The 23,813-nt window shown below is 41.0% G+C and overlaps 1 protein-coding gene across 2 annotated transcripts in view; it reads left to right on the top strand.

The window, feature by feature from the left end:
* Positions 1 to 23,325, top strand: part of LOC140463064 (peroxidasin-like) — a 200,236-nt gene extending 176,911 nt beyond the window's left edge. For both annotated transcript variants that reach the window (XM_072556721.1, XM_072556722.1), the window contains exons 19-23: positions 2,695 to 2,903; positions 6,802 to 6,925; positions 12,175 to 12,271; positions 17,369 to 17,482; positions 21,992 to 23,325. In XM_072556721.1, coding sequence (XP_072412822.1) covers positions 2,695 to 2,903; positions 6,802 to 6,925; positions 12,175 to 12,271; positions 17,369 to 17,482; positions 21,992 to 22,087 — 640 coding nt within the window. In that variant the 3' untranslated portion in view covers positions 22,088 to 23,325. The remainder of the gene's footprint in view (positions 1 to 2,694; positions 2,904 to 6,801; positions 6,926 to 12,174; positions 12,272 to 17,368; positions 17,483 to 21,991) is intronic.
* The last annotated feature ends 488 nt before the right edge of the window (positions 23,326 to 23,813 follow it).

The following is a 23,813-nucleotide window of genomic DNA, read 5'->3' as shown; positions in this document are numbered from 1 at the left end:
AAGAAGGCAGATGGGAATCTTGCCTTTATCAGTTGTTGCATAGATTATAGTAACAGGGAGTTTGGATTGGAGCTGTATAGGGCTTTGGTAAGTCCACAGTTGAAGTGTTGTGTGCAGTTCTGGTCACTGCATTATAGAAAATGTGATTTATACTGGAGGGATTGCAGAGGAGATTCACAAGAAAGTTGTCTGCACATGGAGCAAATTAGCATTAAAGAGAGGCTAGACAAATTTGGGTTATTTTCTTTGGAACAGAGAAGGTTGACCGAGAACCTGATTAAAGTGACTGAGGGCCGTTGACAAGGTGGATGTTGAGTCCTTTGGGCTGTAGGCTGCCCAGGCGGAAGATGAGGTGTTGTTCCTCCAATTTGCAGTTTGATTTGTTGTGGCAGTGAAGGAAGCCAAGGATGGTCACGTCAGAAAGGGAGTGGGAAGGGGTATTAAAAGGGGCGGTGACTGCACCCAGGCTGAACTGGAGCAATTCATTGACGTTGTCCACAACTTACAGCCTACCCTCAAATTCACTAGTCCAACTTGGACACCTCCCTCCCCTTTCTTGACCTCTACATTTCCATCTCCAGCAACAGTCTCCAGACGGATGTTTACTACACACCCATAACTACCTGGACTACACCTCCTCCCACCCAGTATCGTGCAGGAACTCCATCCTATTCTCCCAATTCCTCCATCTCTGCCGCACCTGCTCGGACAAGGAGACTTTCCACTCCCAAGCTTCCCAGATACCCACCTATTTTGGACAACGTGCTTTTCCTCCTTCTCTCATCCAGACAGCCCTCCACCGCACCACCTTCATTCCCTCTTCCACTGCTCTAAACCCCTCCCCCAAAACACAATAAAGACAGAGTCTCCCTTGTCCTCACCTACCACCCCACCAGTCTCTGCATCCAACTCATCATCCTTAAACACTTCAATCAACTCCAACTAGATCCCACTAAGAACATCTTCCCCTCCCCACCCTTCTCTGCCTTCCGCAAGGATTGTTACCTTCAACAGTCCTTGGTTTGCGCAACCCCCCCCCCCCGAAACCCCAGGTACCTTCCCCCTACTTTCAGGAAAGATGCAAAACCTGCCAGTTCACCACCACTCCTCATCTCCATCCAGGGCTCCAAGCAGTCCTTCCCGGTGAGACAGAGGTTCACCTGTCTCTCTCCCAACTTAGTTTACTGCATCAGGTGCACCCGATATTGTCTTCTTTCTGAGGCAACAGTTTGCCAAGCATCTCAACTGGGCCCACAGGGGCCACCCAGACCCCCAAGTCACCACCCATTTTAGTTCCCCGTCCCACTCCCTTTCCAACATGACCATCCTTGGCCGCCTCCATTGCCACAATGAACCAAACAGCAATTTGCAAGAACAACACCTCATCTTCTGCCTGGGAAGCCTAAAGCCAGGAGGATTCAACACTGAGTTCTCCAATTTCAAATAACCTCCCTTCCCTTCCCCTGACTCCCTTCCCAGCCTCTCCCGCTCCCTTCGATTCCTCCCTGCCACCAACCAGATTCATTTCTCTCATTGACCAACCTGTCTGTGCCAATCCCCACTTCACCACTCTCTCCCCGCCCACCCCCTTTATCCGCAGCTCCCCCTACACCCACCCCCAGTCCTGAAGAAGGGTTACACCTAACACATCAACTTCTCCACCTCGTTATGCTGCCTGGCTAGCTGTGTTCTTCCAGCCTCCTGCCTGTCTACTTTTTAGAAACTTATTCTGGGAGGTGGGTTACACTGGCGAGGCCAGCATTTAATGCCCAGAAGGCAGTTAAGAGTCAACCACATTGCTGTGTATCTGGAGTCACATGTAGGCCAAACCAGGTAAGAATGGTGGATTTCCTTCCCTGAAGGGCATTAGTGAACCAGATGGGTTTTTCCATCAATTAGCAATGTTTTTGTGGTCATCATTAGTCTCTTAATTCTAGACTTGTATTGAATTCAAATCCCATCAAATGCCTGGAATATTACACACTTTTCTGGATTACTAGTCCAGTGACAGTGGCACTCGGATATTGTTTGCAGCCATTCTTCCTACCAAAGTGCATGCCCTCACACTTTCCTACATTAAACACCATCTGTCAAGCTTTGCAATTTCATTCAGCCTATCAGTATCCACTTACAGACTCCTTATGTTCTCATCACAACATGCCTCACATCTATGTATCTTATAGAATCATAGAATCCCTACAGTGTGGAAACAAGCAATAAGGCACAACACGTCTTCACCCATTCTCCAAAGAGCATCCCACCCAGGATTATCATTGAAAGGACCATTAGAGTATTGTGAGGTGTAATAGATTTCCATGTTTGATGGAGTCCAAGCTAATAAACTAAATAATAATAAATAGTTGGGTACAGCCAACAAATTCTGAGTCTTGGCTGCACCAACACAACAGCTGAAAATGTTGAATCTGTAAAGCTTGTTTACTGTTATCGTAAAGAGGTTATAATCTTCTACCTGTGTAGTTATAAGCAAAAAATGTTAGTATTAAATATTACGATTTTAAATATTACAAAATTACCCATCATATCACTAGCACCATTCGATTATCAGTGAAGTGAATACTTATTTGCTATGGATTTTCCACTTGGAACAGAGACTTTTCAATCGAACAATGCTGGTGATATTTTTGTATTGCATGAACTGTTGCGACAATTGGAAAATTGTTTGCATTTGCTCAGATTCTGGTATGAAAATCCAGGAGTGTTCACTCCAGCCCAGCTAACTCAGATAAAACAAGCCTCATTGGCACGAGTTATGTGCGACAATGGAGACAGCATCCAGCAGGTTCAACCAGATGTCTTCAGAGTGGCCAATTATCCTCAGGGCTTTGTTAACTGCAAGGAAATTCCACAGATTGACCTCCGCATGTGGCAAGACTGCTGTGTAGGTAAGACTCAATAAAAGTGAACTCTCTTTTCAATTATTGTCTCATTGTAAAGTTCACCTGCAGTTTGTCTTGTGTGTTTTTGATTTGATTTTATTAAAGTAAAGCGAACAGAGGCTGGATGTTTTATTGGTACCGCTGACACAGTACCATGAAGTGGCAGGATGTCAGCAAATAATGTCAGCAAGTCACTACAGGGAGGCTGAACTATCCCTGGCAGTGCTAGCATGCAGTGGGAAAGATATCTGTTTGACCATTCCCCTCTGGTCACCATGAGTACTCCAGTTGAAGATATGGGTAAAATTATTTGTAAATTAAAAAGAAAAATAGTTTTAATTTGGAGGCAAGAACAGGCCAATTTTTAATGTCTGGGTTATTTGTTGATAGCCTGTTTTGGGGAAAAATGTCCTTTCTTTCTGCAGCCACTGTTGTTGGTTAATTTGAAGATGTTCATGTATGTAAGCAGAATGAAATCACCTGCAGTCGACCGAATGTTTGAGGGATTTCTGAGCAGGGGGAGGCCACTCAGTCACTTGGGCCTGCTCCCTCAGTCACTGAGATGTTGAAAGTGTTATCATCTCTCAGGGTCTGGCAGTGATATTAAAATAAGGAACAGGCGATGACCATATCTTAAGTGATAACTGGGTGAGCATTTGACTGGGAGTGGATATAGAGGAACAAGTAATCTGTCATTTGGAGTTTGTGAAGTGAGATTAGAAATAAAACTGATGAGAAAAGTATATGTCTGGACTCTCTGAACAGTGTTTAAGCTCTGGTGTTCAATAGTCTGATAGATAGCTCAAAACCAATTGCCCATCTTTACGAATATAGGAACAGAAGTTAGCCATTCAGTCCCTAGAGCCTGCTCTGCTATTACATAAGATGGTGGCTGATCTGTGGCCTAACTCCATATGTCTGCCTTAGGCCCATATCCCTTGATACTCTTGCTTAAACAAATATTTGTCTTTCTCAGATTTAAATTTAACACTTGAATTATTAGTAATGACCACTACTTCAGGAAGAGAGGTCCAAACCTCCACTACTCTGGGGCGGCACGGTGGCACAGTGGTTAGCACTCCTGCCTCACAGCGCCAGAGACCCGGGTTCAATTCTTGCCTCAGATGACTCTCTGTGTGGAGTTTGTACATTCTCCCCGTGTCTGCGTGGGTTTCCTCCGGGTGCTCCGGTTTCCTCCCACAGTCCAAAAATGTGCAGGTTAGTTGAATTGGCCATGCTAACTTGCCTGTAGTGTTAGGTGAAGGGGTAAATGTAGGGGAATGGGTCTGGATGGGTTACGCTTCAGCGGGTTGGTGTGGACTTGTTGGGCCAAAGGGCCTGTTTCCACACTGTAAGTAATCTAATCTAATCTACTCTCTGAATGTACTTTCTAATATATCTCCTGAATGTCCTGGCCCTAAATCTTAGGCAATGCCCCCTGGTTCTAGAATCCTCAACCAGTGAAAATATGTTATTTTTATTTTTGTCTTCCCTTGTTAATATCCTGAAGACCTCAATTAGGTCAGCCCTTAACCTTCCAAATATTTACCTCCACAAAGATTTGTCAATCGGTTTTGAAAATTTAATTCCTTTCCATCTTACAACTCCTTAAGTGTTTGTTTACTAGTTTATTAAGAGGAGACCCAAATCATTAAGCGCATACATTAGAGTGAGTATCATGACATTGTTTTGGCAATTTAAGTTCTGTTTCTTGGGAAACAGGAACTGTGTTGCACCTCCCTGGTGTCCAATTACCTCTGACCATGGTCCAGTTGGAACTGTACCAAACGGAATGGGAGTGGAATTCAGTTAATGCATTCTAAAAATTTCATACTGAATTCATATTTTGGAATAGAACACAACCACTGGCAGCATTGAGCTTCTGCAATTAGTTCAGCTTATTTAACCCTCCCAAAATTTTATATGTCTCTGTTTAGTGTGACGACAAAGGGTGTATTGACTTTTTAACGCAGAAAAAAATGCTCTTGGAGAGTATTGTGCATCTGAGTAAAAGAAATAAGAACTCAGTTTTACTGTTTTAATCCAAAAGTACATAAGTCACAGTAACACTGAGAATTCTCACTGTAATAAATGACTAAGTACAAGCAATACACTTAATTAGCCAAAATATTATCATCATTTATAATGCTTGTAAGAAAGTTCATTTCATCCCTTGCAGAACTGTCAACTTCTGCCATCCATGAAGTTGTACCATACAGCAGCTCATGTATTCTTTGTGACTGTTCCTTCTCACATACAGCCCCAGTGCTGACAGTGTTACACTACCAAGAAACATTTATGACTTGAATAGAATAACTTGAAGGAATGTTGGAATAATACTTGATTATACTACAGAGTAAACATTGGCTTGACAAGGTTTAAATTAAAACATTGTGTAAAGCTACAATCCCCAGTTTCAAACATACACATGATTTTGGACAAAGTGTCAGCTATTTGCTAGCTTTGTGGATGAAAGCCAAGTGGAAGATGGAGCAGATCCAGCACAAGGATGTTTTTGTCTCCATCTAGTGGCAAGAGCAAAGTAGACTTGCGCACAGACGAATTTGAGGGAACACTGCCTTGAACATGAAATATTTAGCTGACTGTTCTGCCAAACGACACATTGGCACAAATAGAGATGCAGATTGTTTTTCAGAGGTTCAAATGATTTGTCTGTAACTTGTGTTAATATTTTCCACTTTTCTCCCCTTCCTACAAAAGCAATATGTCTCCTAAAACAAAGAGAAAAGCCAAAGTGAAGATAGGCCTCATAGACAATGAAGCTAGGGAGATAATACTGGATAATAAGCAAATGGCATCATCCTCACAGTGGAAGACACTAATAGTATTCAAAATTGTTAAATGGTCAAGGGCAAAGGGAGGTGAGGAAATAAATACAACTATCAGGAGAGAACAAACAGTAGGGAAACTAATGGGGCTAAAGTTCAGTATGCCCCTGGACATGCTGGGCTGCATCCTAGGATATTAAAGGAAGTAGCTACAGGGATAATGGATGTGTTGTCAGTTATCTTCCATGAATCCTTAGAGTCTGGGTCCCAGAGGATTGGAAAATGCCAACATAAAGTTTTTATTTAATAAGGGAATGAGAAATGGAACAGTTTCTATTAGACACTTAACGCAGTCTGTTATTGGGAAGATGCAAGAGCAGAGCATTTAGAAATGCATGATATGATCTTGCATATTTCGTGAAGGGAAACCCTTCCTGACCCAAATTTGCTAGAATTCTTTAAGAAGGAAACAAGTGGATGGATAAAGGAGAAGCAGTGGTTTTTCAATTTTCAGAGGGCAAGATTGATGAGGTACCACACATTAGACGAGTTAATAAGATAAGAGCCCTTGGTGTAGAGATGGTATATTAGCATGGAAAAAGGATTGGCTAACCCACAGAAGACAGAGCTGGGATTTTCAGGAATGGCAGCATGTAACTAGTGAAGTGCCCCAGGGATTGGAGCTGAGACCATAATTATTTGCAATAAATATTAATGTCTTGAATGAGCAAAGTGCATGAGGAATAGCCAAGTTTGTAGATGACACAAAATAGATCAGAAGGTAAGTGGTGAGGATGACAGAGTCTGCAGACAGATGGAGATAAATTAAGCAAGTGGGCAAAACTTGGCGATGGAATAAAACACAGGAAAGGTTAGTGAATCTGTGGGATTCTTTACTGCAGAGGGCTGTTGAGGCTGAGTCATTAAGTATATTCAATGCTGAGGTAGACAGATTTTTAATCAATAAGGTAATTAAGTCAAATACTCTCTAAAGTAAATGCACAGATTGGAAATATTAGATTTTTGCCAATTATGAGGAAATTCTTGAAGATATTGCCATCTGAGAACTGGAACTGTTCGATACTGATAATATTGCAATATCTTTATTTGTGAAGACTGTACAACTCGGGGACAATTCAATACTCTGTCACAAAACTTCCGCAACAAGCGTTCAGAAGAGTTCAGCTTCCCAGAGTCCAACTCTGCAAATCACATTCGGACAACTGCGCAAAGTGAGAGGTAACCGAAATGGCAGCCTTCAGTTGTGCTTCATTTTAAATTAATCTTAGTTTAAGCAAATTCTGGAAGAGAATTTAGTTCTGTGTTCTGCTATGTCTAATGCCAATGATATATGAGTAATCGAGTTAACTTCTGTGCCAGCCATGACTAATGATTCAATTAATGTTAAGTATTTACAACTTGCTGTTGTCTTGTAGCACAGTTGTTGTATGTTGTTTTGTTTATCTTTAGTTCTATTTAATTTCTTCTTTTCCCTCCGTTGGTCGTCATCTGTTTCAATTTTCATCCCATTTATCCTGATATTTTGAAATAGTATACAAATACCCATGACACGATAACACACATTCATCAATCACGCACATATAATTGGAACAACACACAAAAGAAATGTATTATGGAAAGTTGGCACTGCAGCATTTCTTATCTCTGCATGTTTTTTGAATGAAGATTCCCATTGAGTGTATGGAAGTTGTGATTCACAATGTGGTTTAAAACTTAATGGAAGTTGTCATTTTGTACGTTGCATAATAAAGTTATTGAATTGTTAGGTCACAAAAATTAGCACAAACTAATTGAAGCTAATTTGGTGACATCATTTTATTGCTTCACTGAATTGAAGATAAATTATTTTTCTTAGAAAGGGTAATCTAGTATAGAAACAAGCCATTCTGCCCAACCAGTCGGTGTTGGCATTTATACTCGACCTGCGCTGTATGTCATCCTCCCTTTTCCAAAGCTATTAGTACAATCCTTTCTTCCCTCCTCCCAGATATACGTACCTAACCTCCCTTTCATTCAACCATTTCCTGTGAAAATGAGTTGCTTATTCTCGCCACTTCGGAATGCTCTTAAATTTCTTGGTCACTATTTTATATTAATAACCGCTAATTTTGCAATTAGAAATACTCTACATCAAAACATTCCATGAAATCTTAAAAACCTCTGAGGTCACCCCTCAGCTTTTTCTCTCATAGGTTAAAGAGGTCCAGCCTATTTAACCAGTCCTGATGTGTATAACCTTGCTTTTCTGCTGCCATCCTTGTATTTGTTTCTGTGTCTTGTCCTCTGACCGATATCCCTTTACTTTAACAATGTAGAAACCAGAATTGTACATAAGTTCTATGAGTGGTCAAACTAATGTTTGACACAGTCTCAGCCCAACTTCCCTACTTCTCAATTCTAGCCCCTGAAAATGAATATTTTTGGTTTGCTCTCAAATGGTCTTATTAACGTAAGTCACTTTTCTAAATGAATTGTATGTTAGTACTCCAAGATCCTTTTATCTCCTACCTCATTTAGATTGTTACTCTACAAGCAGTATGTAAGTTATTACTCTTAATAAAATGTAATATATCTCTTATTTTTGATCTGGAGTCAAATCAGACTTGAAAGATTTCTTTCTTTCTCCACGTATGCTGCCAGTTTTTCCAGCACATTGTTTTTATTTTATTCCAGCACATTGTCCCACTCTTGCTCTGTAGTGAGTATTCTACCACAGCAAAATCTGGGCCTGGACTTTTACTTTTTTGGACCTTCCCTTGCCCTGCAAACCTGACCAGGAGAAAATGCCATGGAAATAGATTTTTGTTCCAAGGACTGGGTGGTAGGGTTTCTGAGTCATGGCTGGCAACCCTTAAATAGTGTGGAAGCAACTGATTGCAGAGGGAATCTGAACAAAGGCCTTCCTCAGTGCACTGGCACTTTGTCCAAGACTGACTAAAAAAAACAACAAAACACATTTCTTTCATCTTCACCCAACAACACCCTATCCATACCAACCTTGCGTTGCCTCTACCCAGCTTGCATAGTCTATTACCAACCCATGCACCTCCAATACGTCCCCTCTTCCTCTCTTTTCTCAGCTGGTGGGAGTATTTGCTGATATTTTTAACCTCTGCTTAGTTTGACCTGAAGTCCCCACCTGCCTCAAGAACACTACCGTCATCCTGGTGCCAAAGAAAAATAATGCAGTGTGCCTCAGTGACTACTGCCCAGTGGCTCTGATCTCCATAATTATGAAGTGCTTCGAGAGGTTAGTCATGGCTCACATCAACTACTGCCCACCAGGTTGCCTTGATCCTTTGCAGTTTGCCTGCTGGCATAACAAATCCACAGTAGACACCATCTCCCTGGCCCTATATTTATCCCTGGAACATCTGGATAACAAGGATACTTTGTCAGGCTCCTACTTGTTGACTACAGCTTTGTTTTCAACACCATAGTTCCAAACAAACTCCTCTCCATACTACTAGACCTAGGTCCCAGGTTCCCTCTCTGTAACTGGATCCTTGACGTCCTGACCAGTAGACTGCAGTCAGTAAGAATAGGTGACAACAGTATCTCCTTGACGATCCTTAACACCGGTGCCCCGCAAGGATGCATACTCAGCACTTTAATGTACTCCTTAGACATTCATGACTGTGACCAAATTCTGTTCTAACTCCACTAACACATTTGCTGACAATGCCACCAATGTAGGTCAGATCTCAAACAGTGACGAGATAGAGACTGAGTGCTTAGTGGCATAGTGTAAAGACAACAATTTCTCCATCAACATTAGCAAATGAAAGACCTGGTCATTGACTTCAGGAAGCAAAGTGGAGGGCACGTCCCTGTCTGCAGCAATGATGTTGAGGTGGAGATGGTCGAGAGTGTCAAGGGAGTGATGATCACCAACAATCTGTCGTGATCCACCCAAGTTGATGCGACAGTCAAGAAACTACAACAACACCTCTACTTCCTCAGGACGTTAAGGAAATTTGGCATGTCCACAAAGACTCCTAGCAATTTTTTATAAATGCACCAGAGAAAGCATCCAATCTGAATGCATCAAACTGTGGCGTGACAACGCTCTTCCCAAGACTGAAAAAACTACAGAGAGTCGTGAACACATCCCAGTCTATCACACAAACCAGCCTTCCATCCATTGACTCCACCTATACTTCCTACTGCCTCAGGAAATCAACTGACATAATCAAAGACCCCTGCCACTCCAGTTATACTCTCTTCCACACTTTTCTGCCAGACTGAAGATATAAAAGTTTGAATACACAGAATGATTAGATTCAAAAACAGCTTCTTCCCTGCTGTTATCCGACTTTTGAACAGACCTGTCAAATGTAAATTCTGATCTCTCTCCTCTGTGACTGTACCACCCTACCCTGCAGTCTGTATGGCTACCTAATGCACTTGGTATCGTATGGTACGATCTGCCTGCAGAGGATACAAACAACGCTATTTACTGTATCTCAGTACATGAGACAACAATAAATCAAATCAAATTTGACATACATCTTATTCCCATCCCCCTCCACCTGCCTCACCCCAGCACACATGGCAGGTGCAATTTTTGTGGCAGGCCTTCAGAGCCAGTTCCACAATGACAGTGTCTCTCCATCATTGGGAGAACTAAAGCTTTTGTGTCCTCTGCAAATTTAGCGGTTAGGCTTTTAATTTCCAGTCTAAATCGTTGGTTTAAATTCAAAGACAGTGACCACAACACTGATCGGTCTAGGACCCCTACTTCCTATTTTCTGCCATACTAAATAATCACCTTTACATCCTTTCCTTTCTGCCTTGAAGTCATTTAGCTATCAGTTCTTCTACCTGTCCCTTGACTCCACATGTTCTGAGTACATTCATTGATTTGTTATGTGGCACCTTATTGAAGAGCTTTTGGGAATCTAGATAAATTGCATCTACTGAATTATATTTGCCTTTGTTACTGCTTCAACATTATATTTTTGGTCTCTAGATGTCTTACCACTTTCTCTTTCAGTAAAGGATTCAGTTATATTTTCCTACCATCAATGTTAAGGCTGTCCCCTGCTCTGTCTCGCTTCTTAAATATCAGTACTACATCAGATACCAAGAGAAAGGGTTAAATTTAGATTTGCAGCTTTTTTTTTCTTTATACTCGCAGTTTTTTTTTTACAGATTCAGTGTCACAAAGAAAGCTGAACTTCTTACCACTTTGTCCCTTATTTGTTTGTACATTTTATGTCTGGTACATTATGCAAACCAGTAATTGTTTGATAGTCAGTATTCTTGACTCTGAAATATGCAGCACCCAATGATCTAGAGTCTCATAAATCTACCACACTCTCAATTTCTGTCCTGGCCTTGCCAAAAATTGCTGACACATTGAAGTAAGCATTATAATTTAAATCTAAAATGAAAATGAGAACTATACTCCTTAGACAGGATTGGTCAGCTGGAGAACTTCTGATACCTGAATCTTGAAGTGCATTTTGTTTAAAATTTTCTTGAAATAAAGGAGGATCCTTTGCGTCATCAAGAAAGGGAGGTCCATCTTGGTGTCTCTGCCTCCAAAGCCCATGCTTGATACACACTTAATAACATTCTACCTCTCTCTCTCAAATCTCTGCACCATTTCTCCAACAAGTGATCTTCTATCAAATCTGAGAAAAATTTGATCCATAATAGATTTTGAGCAAGTGAAAGGAGCCTGGGGTTGCAGGGAAGATCTGTAATAGGGAGGAAAGGAGAGAGTAAATAATGAAAAGGATCATGGTACAAAACTGAATGGAATAGCAATGGAATAAGTAAACGAACTACACCTAATGGCATTTTCTGTTTTAACTATTTTTTCCAACCAAAATGTACCACCACACACTTAGCCATATTGAAATTAATTTCAACAACTTATGCAAAATGTGCATGCTTTATTTTTAAACTAATAAATTACGATAACTATATTCTAAAATGAAGTTATTTGATAAATGAATTCTGAACATCATCTTGCAATCACTGTTCCAAATTTAATCCAGTTCCTGAAGGATGAAACTGATTTTGAGATGGCAGTGGGAATGGTCATAACAAAAACAGAAGCGACAAGACACTTCATCTGAAGAAAGATCACAAATTAGTTTTGTTTAAATACGGAGACCTAAGACCAGATACTAGCAATGGCTATGTTTATATTCATGTGTGACTTAATTCAAAAACTGATCATATTACAAGTCAGTTAATGCCTGTACTAAAATAATTAATGGAGAAATGCTGTAAGAACATTTTTTTTTGTCTAACATTGTCAATGGTAAATTCTAGGCTGCAGTGACCCAGAAATATAAATATGTAATTTACAAATTAGAACAAAAATTACCCAAAGTGCCTCTCTTCCTATTCCATATAATACAAAAGTAAGATACATAAATAATATAACCTGATAGGCAGAGGCATTGAATCCAGTTCTTCTAATTTATATCATGTTTCTGACGTATTCTCAGTTTTTTCAGAGATGGGAAATTACAGGAAAAGGTTTCCAACTCCTCTTCTGTACAACTTGACAACTGTGGAGCTGAACTAGAAAATCTAAGGAAAAAGGTAGGATTATAACACATTCCCAGAATATAAAATATATTCCTGTTTAAATTTCACGTGCAGGATCTAAAATAATTAGCACAATAGGTGTCACTTCTTATTTACACTCTAAGCCGACCAATTTTCCTGTAAATTAGTTTTGTTGCTTCCCAAAGTGGGGTGTTTTGTGACATGCAAATCAGCATCAAGCATGACCAAGTAAAACATAATCTTATTCTCAGTGAAGCTCCCCCCTCTGCTTTGCCTCCTGTTACGAGCTGCTTGGAGACTGATAAATCTTCAGATATTTAAATTTACAGGGACCAATTTAAAGGAGCAAGATTTAAAGTTTTAATACTTTTACTGGAAAAAACAAGTGAAAAGCAATATCAATTAAACATTCCCTAGTTGGCAACTAATACTTTACAGAAAAGATAACCATTATTAATGTTTTAAATGATTCTACACCACATACATGTTTACAGAGGAACCTTGATTATCCTGCATTTGATTATCCAAACAAGATCACAAAGTCCCGATGCTTGGCTGAACTGTTTTCTGGCATTTAATTATCCAAACTCCCTGCCTATGTTGTTCAGATAATCGAGTTTCCTCGATATTTTCTCACCACAGAATTAGTCACTATAGAAAAATAGACCACAAATCAGTGGGATCATAAATCCTCATTGCTTCAAGTTGTAACATCAAATGACAATTAAAAGGTGCTTCCCTCATTTTCAGGAGAATTCTCACATTGACTGTCAATAGCTAGGTCCATTGTGGTGATTTATCCTGGTGTCTCCAGGGTAAATCTTTCAGTGTCTTCAGGGTGCATGAGATGCAACTCTTCAGTCAGACACTGTCCTCCTTCCCACATTCTAATGGAAACTGGCAAAGCATTTCTCCACTCTATTGACCACACCAGAAGCATTGTGAGACCATCCCTGGTCTCTCTCTCTTACTATCCATTTAGCCCAGCTGCTCTTGCTTCTGTTTTAAGGTGTGAATATTTTGTATTTTTGCTCTCAGTCCGTTTAAACCTGGGTCCCTATTTCTCCATTGTTGTTGAATTAAAGAGACAGTCTAAAACACTCATTTATCTTGTAAAACCTTGCATTCACAACACTGTCGTAATGGCAACTCTGGCAGAATGTTCTTTACAGAACCAGCTATGTTTTCCCATTTCCAATAGCATGTTTTTCATGCAGACACATTGAAATGTGATTGTTGGTTTGTCCTAAATGTGACTAATGTTTTTATTTACATTTGCCAATAAAAATTTGACATTGTCACATTTAATTTAGGTACTTAAATTCTAAAGGGAAAATGAGACCTGCCTGCCAACAGTCTGCACTGGAATGCTTCTAGGCTAAATAAACCATTGGAGGTTTCATAAGGTTCTAGTTGTTTATTTTCACTATATTTCACCAAAAATCAGCCGTCCAGCACAAACCTTCAATTTCAAATGCAAATCAAATTTGATTATCTTTCACATTACTTTAAAAGAAAAACAAATAATTGTTTGTAGTACAGAACTTCAGTATTGCTGAGAAAAGACAGGTTTTCCTGAAGCTTTGCACTCATCAGGACAATCAGCAAGAATACTATATCAAGGAGGAAAACTAATATTTGTCCTGTATGACAGGAGAGTGTGGATTGGTTGGCAAGTGGACTCTGATTGGTAAAGGCTTTGCCATGAAGACTGTCTCTCTCAATACTGATTGATAGATGACTATCAGGCTTTATTTAAATTTTAAATCAGGTAGGTTGACCCTGACTGGTCAGGGCATTGTCCTGCAAAACGAAACAGCAAATATTGGGAGGGATGATCACCAACAATCTGTCCCGGTCCACCCACATGGATGCGATAGTCAAGAAAGCAAAACAATGTCTCTACTTCCACTGGAAGTTAAGGAACTTGACATGTTCACAAAGACTCTTAGCAATTTTTTATAAATGCACCATGGAAAGCATCCTATTTGGGTGCATCACACCATGGTATGGCAACTGCTCTTTCCAAGACTGCAAGAAACTACAGAGGGTCAGGAACACAGCCCAGTCCATCTCTCATGCCAGCGTTCTGTCCGTTGACTCCATGCATGGTTCCTGCTGCTCAGGAAAGCAACCAATATAACGAAAGATCCCTCCCACCCCAGTTTACTCTCTTCCACCCCCTCTGTCAGGCAAAAGATATAAAAGTTTGAATACATGAAAGAAAAGATTCCAGATCAGCCTCTTCCTCACTGATATCAGACTTTTGAACGGATCTCTCAAATGTTAATGTTGATCTTTCTCCGCACCTTCTCTGCAGCTGCAATATTCTATTTTGTACTCTGTTCTGTTACTTGATGCACTCTGTATGGTACAATCTGCCTGTATAACATGCAAAACAAAACTTATCACTGCATCTCGACAATAATAAATCAAATCAAACTGGATGGCACATATCACATATATGATAGGATTAATCCTCATGGTTCACTGCACTTTATATATAAAGAGCTGACCAAGACACACACTCGTGATGTCTCTGTACCCCTGGCTTGTCTATGATGGTTCTATACAAAATGAACTGACCAAATGATAAGCAGCTACAACCAGTTTTCAACAGGGCTTTCTCCTTACACAGGAAGGATTCCTTCACATGTGCAAAGGTCATATAGAACTTGCAAATCGATAACAACGCAATATTTATGTGGTCTTTTGACAGCACTAGCCTTTTCACCAATGGATCACTCAAGGAAGCCACTGCAGCATTATATATTGGTGATCTAGATCCACTATCATTGCATAAATCAGTATTTGTTATGCTTTATTAACACAGCAACTTGCACAGTTGAGTTCAGTTTCAAAACTGCACCACCAACGTGGGTGGCACGGTGGCACAGTGGTTAGCACTGCTGCCTCACAGCGCCTGAGACCCGGGTTCAATTCCCGCCTCAGGCGACTGACTGTGTGGAGTTTGCACGTTCTCCCCGTGTCTGCGTGGGTTTCCTCTGGGTGCTCCGGTTTCCTCCCACAGTCCAAAGATGTGCAGGCCAGGTGAATTGGCCATGCTAAATTGCCCGTAGTGTTAGGTAAGGGGTAAATGTAGATGCAGGGGTATGGGTGGGTTACGCTTCGGCGGGGCGGTGTGGACTTGTTGGGCCGAAGGGCCTGTTTCCACACTGTAAGTAATCTAATCTAATCTAATCTAATCAAATAGATGGTGCTGCCATGGGATCCTAACTAGGTATGACACTCTCAAATATCTCTGTTGGGTTCCACTACAAACATTTTTTTTCAATGAAATTGCATTTAAGTAACTATTACTTGCATTTTTCCAAGATCTAGAGGTTTGTTTTCTATATTTGAACTCTCAGTTGCATATTAAAATTTCCTGTCATGTTTTTTGGGCTAAAATTATACTCAAACTGATGTTTCAAATGGAACCATCAAATGATGCACTATAGCTGTTTCACCTCAACAAAATAGGTGACAGTCATTTGCTCATTCATTTCTTACCAATCAGTCCGCCTAGTTTAAAATTTAAACAATACCTGGGAGTTAACTGTAAAGCACCATTAATGGGTGTATTCTCCATGGCAACATCCTGATCAATTAGAGTCCACTTGTTAGCCAATTAATACACCCCTTTCATGCACAATAAATGTTGCTTTTCACCTTGAATTGGTACTATTTATTAATTACCCTGAAGAGTGCAAGACAAAAAGCTTCAACAAAGTGTCTTTCTTTCAGTTTAAAAAAATTGCAGAAGATACTAGCCCCACCCACAAAACTGGCAATGTCTCAAATCACATTATTCACCTTGCCATGTTTCTGCTAATTGTATCTGTTTGCAGATATTCAAGGAGGCTTTTAATTTTAAGCTTGTTTTCTTAACCCAACTGTAAGAAGTAGGTACATTTTAAAAGTCTTTTAATAATTCACTAAGAAACTGACTAATGTATCCACTAAACAACTATAATTTTGTCATTTTCTGTTACTTAATGAACCAGACATTGATCAGAAGTGTTTTATTTTTATAAAATCATTTTCAGCTATATTAATAAGTCTCGCTAAATTACCAAGGAATACATAATGCAAAAATAGAATGTTTTTTTTAAACTATCACACTCTTTCACAACAGATTTCGTGTTCAACAAAATGCAAATGGGTTTTAGCAGAAGTACAGAAAAAGCTCTTCTCAAAACTTGCATAATTTTGACCCCAATTTGCAACTGGATTGCCAATGACAGCCAAAGTGAAAACTGATGTCCATTATGTTAATTGACTACATATACCTGCTCTCTCCAACCTAACCTGTTTCAGCTGTGATTTCAGGCCTGAAATTAAATTGTCTTTTCAAATTTTACCCAGAGTATTGGCATTAGGACGGCATTACTTCATCCAGTCCACACCCTGACTTCATGTATAACTTGTTCTGACTTCTCCCAAAGGAGCAAGCTACTGCTTGCTGTGCTGTATTTGAAGTACCTTTTCTGGTTTTAATTCCAAGTGTGTGTAACCGAATTTGAAAGCAGTTAATTATTTTGCTTGCAATACAGATGATATTTAACCCAAAGCTAACACAAATATGTAACTGAGCAACCAGCTGCATCACAATGGTCTTTTTATGGTCCTGTATTCCCTTGTATGCTAAAAATTACATAATTCTTAAATGACTTTTCAAGAAAGCCTCTAATCACAGTTCATTCTGAGATAGGGTGGGGTTTTGCAGTATGACACTGTTCTGTGCATTCAGTTTTATTTGCATGCATTAGTATTAGTTTTATTTTGAAAAGAATAGCTTTGTTTATTTTAAGCTCAAATTGAGTATAGTTACATCAATAAGTCAGTGCAGCTGTAAAGTGTAATTGAACTTAGCCAGCACTGAACCGTGGCCATATATATCAGGACAATCCTTAATTCCATCCTCTGTTTTCAGACTGATTGCCAACTGATATTATTTGGGATCGATGTGAAGGGAATAAATTAGCCTTAGTTCTTGTAAAATTAATCAAATTTCTGGTTAATGGTGGTATGCATCCAAGAAAGTTAGTGCTTCTGAAAATGTGGAAAAATCAAGACAAGTAGTTTATCAATGAACATTTTAAACTGCATATATATGTCTTTTTGTAGGTAGAAAAGCTTGAAGCTCATTTGAAATTAACTGGCTGCATTGACAAGGCAGGGAACATAAGACGTGAAGGTGAACATTGGCAGAAAGATCCATGCACATTGTGCCATTGTAAGGTAGGAAGTGAAACTCTGAAAGATGTAAAATGGTCAAACTGCCAGTTATATCATTAAGCATAGCTCTGGTATAGTATGATTGTGTGTGATCTGTGTTCTCAATTTTACGAAAGTGCAAATTGCTGTGTGGTTGAGTAGAAATTGGGCAGGGTGTATAAATGGTGGTCATTTTGCTACTGCACTTGCACCACCATTGTGTTTCATGTGCATGATGAGGTAATTCAGTAGGTTACTTATCAAGATGAAAGTTAACTTAGTGCTGTAGAACAGGGGAACTGTCCATTTCCACAGGGACCAACTGGAACAGAAAACACATACATCAAACAAATATTTAGTCATTTGTTTTAGGAGGTTTCAATTGATATGACTGGATTCATCAATCTCTTGATTCACTCATCAGCATGTACAAAATGTTGTGCTCACTTTCACATTGTATGATGCTCATGTTAATAGCTGAGGGTAGTGCCACCTAAAACTGTTGTTTTCATCAGAGACATTTTATGTGAATACATTTGGATTATTAGTATAGTAGTGAAATGATTGTTACGACACTTGCCATTTGGAGGCTGACATGAATACTCCGAATACAAATTTTAAAATTGCTTTCGCAGTTTGAGAATTTGAGATTGGCTTTAAGGAATTGGGAAATTAAATGTACTGATTAATTGCCCTCTGAGGCGGCCCAGAAGCACTCAGTTTTACTTCGGGATGAACATTAAAAGTTGTCCTTACCAGTGTTGATACACCTGGAAAATATTAAAAACCTATTTCTAAATTCTCCCCACAGTCGAATTAATCTATCTCTGCTATTAAAAAAGGTAGGTATTGGGTGATATATCCATCCATCAATCAGGAGGGACAGGGTCAAAGAGAGGAGAGAACACTGGCTTGAGATAGGGCTAAAAGTCAGGAAACCTGGAGGATCAGGAGATTGGCAGAATCAGTAGGGTGGGAGAACAGAGTACGGGGTGAGATAAGGTAAAAACAATGACTGCAGATGCTGAAAATCAAATACTAGATTAGTGGTGCTGGAAGAGCACAGCAGTTCAGGCAGCATCCAGCGAGCAGCGAAATCAACGTTTCGGGCAAAAGCCCTTCATCAGGAATAAAGGCAGTGAGCCTGCAGCATGGAGAGATAAGCTAGAGGAGGGTGGGGGTGGGGAGAGAGTAGCATAGAGTACAATGGGTGAGTGGGGGAGGAGATGAAGGTGATAGGTCAAAGAGAAGAGGGTGGAGTGGATAGGTGGAAAAGAAGATAGGCAGGTCGGACAAGTCAAGGAGACAGTAAGTGAGCTGGAAGTTTGAAACTAGGATGAGGTGGGGGAAGGGGAAATGAGGAAGCTGTTGAAGTCCACATTGATGCCCTGGGGTTGAAGTGTTCCGAGGCGGAAGATGAGGCGTTCTTCCTCCAGGCGTCTGGTGGTGAGGGAGCGGCGGTGAAGGAGGCCCAGGACCTCCATGTCCTCGGCAGAGTGAGAGGGGGAGTTGAAATGTTGGGCCACGGGGCGGTTTGGTTGATTGGTGCGGGTGTCTCGGAGATGTTCCCTAAAGCGCTCTGCTAGGAGGCGCCCAGTCTCCCCAATGTAGAGGAGACCACATCGGGAGCAACGGATACAATAAATGATATTGGTGGATGTGCAGGTGAAACTTTGATGGATGTGGAAGGCTCCTTTAGGGCCTTGGATAGAGGTGAGGGAGGAGGTGTGGGCACAGGTTTTACAGTTCCTGCGGTGGCAGTGGAAAGTGCCAGAATGGGAGGGTGGGTCATAGGGGGGTGTGGACCTGACCAGGTAGTCACGGAGGGAACGGTCTTTGCGGAAGGCGGAAAGGGGTGGGGAGGGAAATATATCCCTGGTGGTGGGGTCTTTTTGGAGGTGGCGGAAATGTCGGTGGATGATTTGGTTGATGCGAAGGTTTGTAGGGTGGAAGGTGAGCACCAGGGGCGTTCTGTCCTTGTTACGGTTGGAGGGGTGGGGTCTGAGGGCGGAGGTGCGGGATGTGGACGAGATGCGTTGGAGGGCATCTTTAACCACGTGGGAAGGGAAATTGCGGTCTCTAAAGAAGGAGGCCATCTGGTGTGTCCTATGGTGGAACTGGTCCTCCTGGGAGCAGATACGGCGGAGGCGGAGAAATTGGGAATACGGGATGGCATTTTTGCAAGAGATAGGGTGGGAAGAGGTGTAATCCAGGTAGCTATGGGAGTCAGTGGGTTTGTAAAATATGTCAGTGTCAAGTCGGTCGTCACTAATGGAGATGGAGAGGTCCAGGAAGGGGTCAAGTCGGTCGTCACTAATGGAGATGGAGAGGTCCAGGAAGGGGTCAAGTCGGTCGTCACTAATGGAGATGGAGAGGTCCAGGAAGGGGTCAAGTCGGTCGTCACTAATGGAGATGGAGAGGTCCAGGAAGGGGTCAAGTCGGTCGTCACTAATGGAGATGGAGAGGTCCAGGAAGGGGTCAAGTCGGTCGTCACTAATGGAGATGGAGAGGTCCAGGAAGGGGTCAAGTCGGTCGTCACTAATGGAGATGGAGAGGTCCAGGAAGGGGACTAGCAGCAAGAGGGAGGGCTGACTTGGAATATAAGACAGGAGCTGCAGTCTCCATGTGCTCCTTCAAACCTGTTCCACCAATCAGTAAAAACATGATTAATCTGGTTGTGGTCTCACCTCCATTTTCCTATTTCCACACCATAACTGTTCACTCCTTTGTCTATCAAAAATCTATCTGACTGAGCTTTGAATTAATTTAAAAGGCCCAGCCACCATTAGCTTCTGGAGAAGAGCATTCTACACCCTAACAATCCACTAAGAGAAAAACATTCTCCATTTTTCTGTTTTAAGTGTATTATCCAAAAACTGTAGACCCAATCTTCTACATCCCCCAGTATCCACCCTATCACCTCCCATTCAGATTGTGCATGTTTCATTAAGATCACCTTGCATTCCTCTGAACACCAGTGGTCTCCACTACCTTCAACATTCATTCCCTCCAGCACTGACATAGTGGCAGCAGTGTGTCATCTACAGAATTCACTGAACCAGCTCACCCAGACCCAAATGTTTGTATGCTCCTTTAGTAGGATCTTCCATGCCCACTCTCTCTACTGTTTAGTAGAAGAAAGGTATGGGAACAACATCACCTGCAGGTTCCCCTCCATACCATACACTATCCTGACTTCGAATTATAACACTATGCCTTCACTGTTGCTGGGTCATAATCATGGAAGTCACCTCCTAGTAGTATTGTGGGCATGTCTACAGCAAAAGAATGGCAATGAGTCAGGAAGGCAGTTTGCCATCACCTTCTCAAAGACAGTTGGGAGAGTGGGAAATAAATGTTGCTCAGTAATGTTCATTTTAAAAAAAAGGTAGGGAAAATGCTAATTAATATATAAAATGGCAGGTTAGTGTGGGACTGAATTTTTAATCAGGGTTGATAACCAGACACAGGGACAAATGTAATGCCCCCTTAGAGGTGGGTTCAAGGAGATTTAGGGGAGCCATTTGACCAGGAACGAGAATGCTCCTCCCACTTTACTGAATCTCCGATCAACCTTCTCAATAAGGGTTGAATAGCTGCTTTCCTGTTTAGAGAACAGCTGAGGACTTAATTCACTGCCAATGATGATAACCAGCAGCAGCAGGGTACTGATCATCTAAGAGGCAGCCAAGCTAAACTTAATGATAGGGGATGGCTCACAGAAAACCACACCCTGGCTCTTGCTTCAGCACTCGGTCCCCTCCCCACCCCTCCTTGCTTCCAACAGCCCACTTTTCACCACTCTTGCTGGCCGGCCCCTCCACACTTGCCATCCACCAGCCAGAGAACAATTTCTATCCCGTCCAAGTTCATCTCTAACTGGGGATCCATGGCTGTTCCTCCTTGCAGGCCCAATTTTACTTTAAATTCCACGCATGGGGCCTAGTTCCAGGTCCAAAGCCCACATAATGTGCTTTCGACATGCTCACTACCATTGTCAAAGCCAGTTAAAGGGTCTGGGAAGGCAGGCTTGCTGATGTTGATGATGGTCGATGGCCCCAGCAGCTGAATGAGGACACAAACACCGAGTGGCAAGGTTGGGTTTTTAAAATATTTCTGTAAAATGACACAGCTACCCAGCCATATTACTGGAGTGGAGACTAGAGGGTGGATTATGGCAGCAACTCTGGCCCCGCGGCTATTATATGTGCTGGAAGAGTCACGTGCGTGAAAAGCTTTGCTTCTCTTACCTTCTATGAGTCCATCACATTGTCCTGAGTATGGGCTGTCATACCTCCAAGCAGAAATCTTAGTCAGTGTGGGAACAGGGCACTGCAATAAATCAAAGTAACCTAAATTCACTCCCCACCACTTGCTGAGGTGGCTGCTTTCAAATTGGCGAGGATTGGGAACATGGTAGAATACCAGCACTGCGGCTAGGGTACTCAACCACTACTCTAAACCTGACCCTAGCTGATTTTTATTCTTCGTTAGCATTTGTATAATCTTTTTAATAACACTTCATACTTACAGGGTACAGAGACCAAATGTGTGGTGATAACTTGCCCCCAGAACTGCAACAGCCCAGTAAAGAAGCAAGGTGAATGTTGTCCTGTCTGCGAGAAGTGACACCAGTAAAGATGGCCAGTAAAAGAAAAAATATGAAAAAGAAAAATCAATGGATTATATCATCTCTGTTGACATCAGGCACTGAATACATCTGTGATTGTTTGAAAATTCTGCATTTTTATTACAGTTCATCTCCACTCCCTTCCCACCACCTTACAATTATTGACCAGAAACTTTGCCTTTGTGGTCAAAATGGACATATTGACTGTTAAGTTGAAATAGTCCAAGTCTTCAAACTTTTTTCTCATGTCTGCCAGTTACAAAGTGCACTGTTTTAAAGAAACATATCCTCTTTATAGTGAATGTCATATTGGGATTCCTGCAAACACACAACTTTTTTTAACAATACAAACTTCAAAGGTGCTTCATAGTTACCTCAGAACAAAAGATTTCTTATCACTGTGGTGCTAAATATTTAGTTTTTATCATTTAGAAAGATATTACATATTTGATTTTATACATTGTACTGATTTTTAAACTTGTTGGACTTGTTGCTATGTATACACTGTTACACTTTGTTCATCAGTTGGAGTTTCAATGATTTACATCATTGAAGATATAACTTGTTATACCAGAGTTAAGGTGAAAACCGTTAACTTTTTCAGTAATGTTTTTAGAGGTGGTGGCCCATTTCTTAGACTAAGTGTCATCAACCTGCTCACCAACTGTGTGCTAAGAACTGACCTGCGTTCTGACATGTATTAATTAAGTTGGCTGCTTTAAGTATTAATAGTTGGTGGTGAATTATCTGTGGACTCTTCACTACCCTTCACACATTGAAGACTCAAGCGAGTATCAGCCTTGATTTTTCCCTCAATTGAGTTCATTATTTTCTTGAATTACATTCCTGGTGGTCAAGGCATAAAGCTATGAACACAAAGTTGAAAATATATCCATGTATGATATAATGTATAAATAAGAGAATCATTTGCCTTGGTTCCAGGTCTAAGGGTCACTTTGAGTTTATTCTGTTGCCAGCAACGACCATGGCTGATACCAGCTCGAAGGCATTTGATTTTACTGTATGGAAAGTCACAGCATTGCACCTGTCCTGTCCCCAGCACCAGCTTGCTCTTGGAAAGTTAGCCCAATGGCTTGTACCTGTTTTCACTGTTCATCATGTTGTAATTTCACTTATGTATGAAGTGAAACTTTCTACATGACACTGTATGTACTCTTCCAGTCTGAAGAAGAAAAAAACTCTTCAATTAAAAACTCATGTATTTTTGCTCTTTTAATCAAGTACTTTATTCTCCCAGTATTGTATTCTTCTGTAGGAAAGAATTTGAATTGTGAACTTTTGCAAGGAAAGCTTCATTATTTCATTTATTTACTAAACATATGTTTTATGTTCAGAAAAGATTTACAGGGATTTTGCCAGGATTGGAAGGAGAGGCTGACAAGACTGGAGCTGTTTTCCCTGGAGCATTGGAGGCTGAGGGGTGATCTGATTCTAAATCATGAGGGCCTTAGATAGGGTAAATAGACAAGATCTTTTCCCTGGGGTGGGAGAGTCTCAAACTAAAGGGCATAGATATAAGGTGAGAGGGGCAAGATTTAGAAGGGACCTAAGGGCAACTTTTTCACACAGAGGGTAATGCCTATATGGAATAAGCTACCAGAGGAGGTGGTGAAGGCTGATACAATCATGACATTTAACGGGCATCTGAATGGGTATGTGAATAGGAAAGGTTTAGAGGGATATGGGCCAAGTGCTGACAAATGG

This window comes from Chiloscyllium punctatum, chromosome 37, assembly GCF_047496795.1.
Source record: "Chiloscyllium punctatum isolate Juve2018m chromosome 37, sChiPun1.3, whole genome shotgun sequence".
Lineage (NCBI taxonomy): Eukaryota > Metazoa > Chordata > Chondrichthyes > Orectolobiformes > Hemiscylliidae > Chiloscyllium > Chiloscyllium punctatum.
This window is presented reverse-complemented; position numbering and strand designations above follow the sequence as displayed.